This window comes from Hippocampus comes, unplaced genomic scaffold, assembly GCF_001891065.2.
Source record: "Hippocampus comes isolate QL1 unplaced genomic scaffold, H_comes_QL1_v1.1 scaffold116, whole genome shotgun sequence".
NCBI lineage: Eukaryota > Metazoa > Chordata > Actinopteri > Syngnathiformes > Syngnathidae > Hippocampus > Hippocampus comes.
This window is the reverse complement of record NW_017805120.1, coordinates 396040-398250: the sequence shown is the minus strand read 5'-3', so window position 1 is coordinate 398250 and position 2211 is coordinate 396040. Positions and strand designations below refer to the sequence as shown.

The window sequence follows — 2211 nt, the reverse complement described above, 5'->3', positions numbered from 1 at the left end:
AAGCGATAGTACCCAGTGTTACCCCCCCCCCCCCCAAAAAGAACACTTCACTACCATTTTATTGTTAAGGGGTGGTTGCAGCCCCCCCGCCCCCTGACCCCATCCTCCCTTCGCACCGTTATCTCCGATTAGAACACGGTCTCCTTCCCCTTGCTGCAACACGGCTGATTAAAGGGCCGGGCGGCGAGGCGCAGGATGTTTCAGGCGGCCGCACAAGGTTTCCGTTCTAAAAGAAGAATTTAACTCTTAGTGCATGGCATTGGGTTTTGTTAAGGGGTGGTTGCAGCCCCCCCGCCCCCTGACCCCATCCTCCCTTCGCACCGTTATCTCCGATTAGAACACGGTCTCCTTCCCCTTGCTGCAACACGGCTGATTAAAGGGCCGGGCGGCGAGGCGCAGGATGTTTCAGGCGGCCGCACAAGGTTTCCGTTCTAAAAGAAGAATTTAACTCTTAGTGCATGGCATTGGGTTTTGTAACACAATGGGGAACTTGTAAATCACGGTATCGTTCTATGATGACTGACACGTTCCACTTTGATCAGAATGTGAAATCTGGAATGAATTACGAGTGAAGCGTTTTGTTGTTTTTGGGGGCTTGCGTGGTGGGTCGGTGCAAGGTTAGCAAGCGGGCCTGACACATGGCCCACATAACACAAGCGCCTCGCACGTCACCGGGCTCCTCGCAAGAAAAAGACCCTTTTGTTTGCCCCTTGCAGAGAAGGCCGCGTGGGCTGGGGGGCGTCGGTCTCTGGGGCGAACCACAGCTTAGCTCCGTCACTCCAGCCGCAATTATCACCCCGGACATCATTCTTGTTCGTTCGGTCGGCTTCACAAACACAGATTCATCAAGTGCGCCGTGGCTTGTCTTTAATTAGGTCAGTTTGCATCGTCGCATTAAATACAAAATCACTTTTTAAAACTTCAGTTGCTCTCCCGCAGAGGCCCCAGCTTGGCTCCGATAGATTTGTATTTTTAACTACCGGTAGATAAAGAAAAAAGGGGGAGGAAAACACGCACAAGTGCACATTTGAAACTTTTTATTCATATAGAAATACGCTCGTGTTTTTACATCACCTTGTCGTCACACATCGTAAAATATTAATGCGATTAGCGTCAGAACGGATCTTGCATCGATCTTGGAGAGAAGCCACGTTTCCCTTTTGTGGGTTGAGTCATTTCCCGTGTGTGCATTTCTGTGCTTTGGGTCGTCCAACTTGCCCACTTCTGGGAATCTGTACAAACCTGCTGCAAATTCTCTCCAAACGCTAACGTACCAGTGACGGGTTAGCGGCAAAAATGTTAAGACGAATAATTTTCACAGAGTTGACGCTTCCTGATTGCCTTGTCTCCTGAGACACATTTGGAACCCCCTGCATACTGGGGGCAGGGGGGGCAGTTTAAGACTACTGCCTCCAAAAATGAGTGCATAACTTCCTTTGTAAGACTTTCGAGTCAGTGTCAATTCTTCTCGATCTGCTCGATGTCCAGCTCTCCTCCGAGCAGATGGGCGTCCTTCCCGGTGCTACAAAGGCCCGTCCACGGGGGCAGCTTATCTTTACGGTACGTGGAGATCCGCTCCACCTCCTGGATGTTGAGACCAGGCGGCTCGTGCTCCGTCGTAGGCGGAACGTCGTCCGAAGCGTTGGTGGCGGAGGAATCCTCGCTGTGTCTAGAATGGCCTGAGATTCCATGGCAGCTGAGGCTGTGGAAGTTTGGAAGTTTCTGCAAAGATGGATGGAAAACAGGAACCGCCTTTGTGAAATGATTCAGCACAGACCCCTTGCACATGACAGCGAATAGCCTAATGAATGAATTTAACGTTCGTGGTGCACTTCCGTGGGAATGAGTGCGACTTTGTAGATGTTCGGCACAATCAAGGAGTAATTATTCGTGTTATTAAGTTGATGCATAGATGAAGCATGCTGATTGTCCAGCGCTCTTTTCTAGCGGGCTTCGCACAATGACGGCATACATGCAGGAGAACCTTCAAAGCACCTCGGGTAGAACGGATGCCAGGATCCTGACAGCTGAACACTTGGAGCGAGAAGCTTTGCCCGCACTGGGATGATCCAATCTTTACGCTTTAATGCGGAGAAGACGGAACAGCTGCCCCGCGCCTGAGCGCGACGGACAAAAGGAGCCCAGAAAGCCCCTCGATGGCTTACGTAAGCAGCGAACAGGCGTGCTGGAGACTGAGTGTGAGCCCCCCCC

At 51.4% G+C, this 2211-nt stretch overlaps 3 protein-coding genes and 1 long non-coding RNA gene across 5 annotated transcripts in view; 2 read left to right on the top strand and 2 right to left on the bottom strand.

Moving 5' to 3' along the window:
* The window catches only part of LOC109513416 (uncharacterized), a 203962-nt gene that overhangs the window by 185319 nt on the left and 16432 nt on the right, over nt 1-2211 (top strand). The gene's annotated exons all lie outside the window — the stretch shown is intronic.
* Nucleotides 1-2211, bottom strand: part of LOC109513426 (uncharacterized) — a 23986-nt gene that overhangs the window by 6943 nt on the left and 14832 nt on the right. The window lies entirely within an intron of this gene.
* lhpp (phospholysine phosphohistidine inorganic pyrophosphate phosphatase) overlaps nt 1-2211 on the top strand; it is a 21652-nt gene that overhangs the window by 17246 nt on the left and 2195 nt on the right. The window lies entirely within an intron of this gene.
* Nucleotides 1023-2211, bottom strand: part of fam53b (family with sequence similarity 53 member B) — a 3373-nt gene continuing 2184 nt past the window's right edge. For both annotated transcript variants that reach the window (XM_019865888.1, XM_019865889.1), the window contains exon 4: nt 1023-1722. In XM_019865888.1, coding sequence (XP_019721447.1) covers nt 1459-1722 — 264 coding nt within the window. In that variant the 3' untranslated portion in view covers nt 1023-1458. The remainder of the gene's footprint in view (nt 1723-2211) is intronic.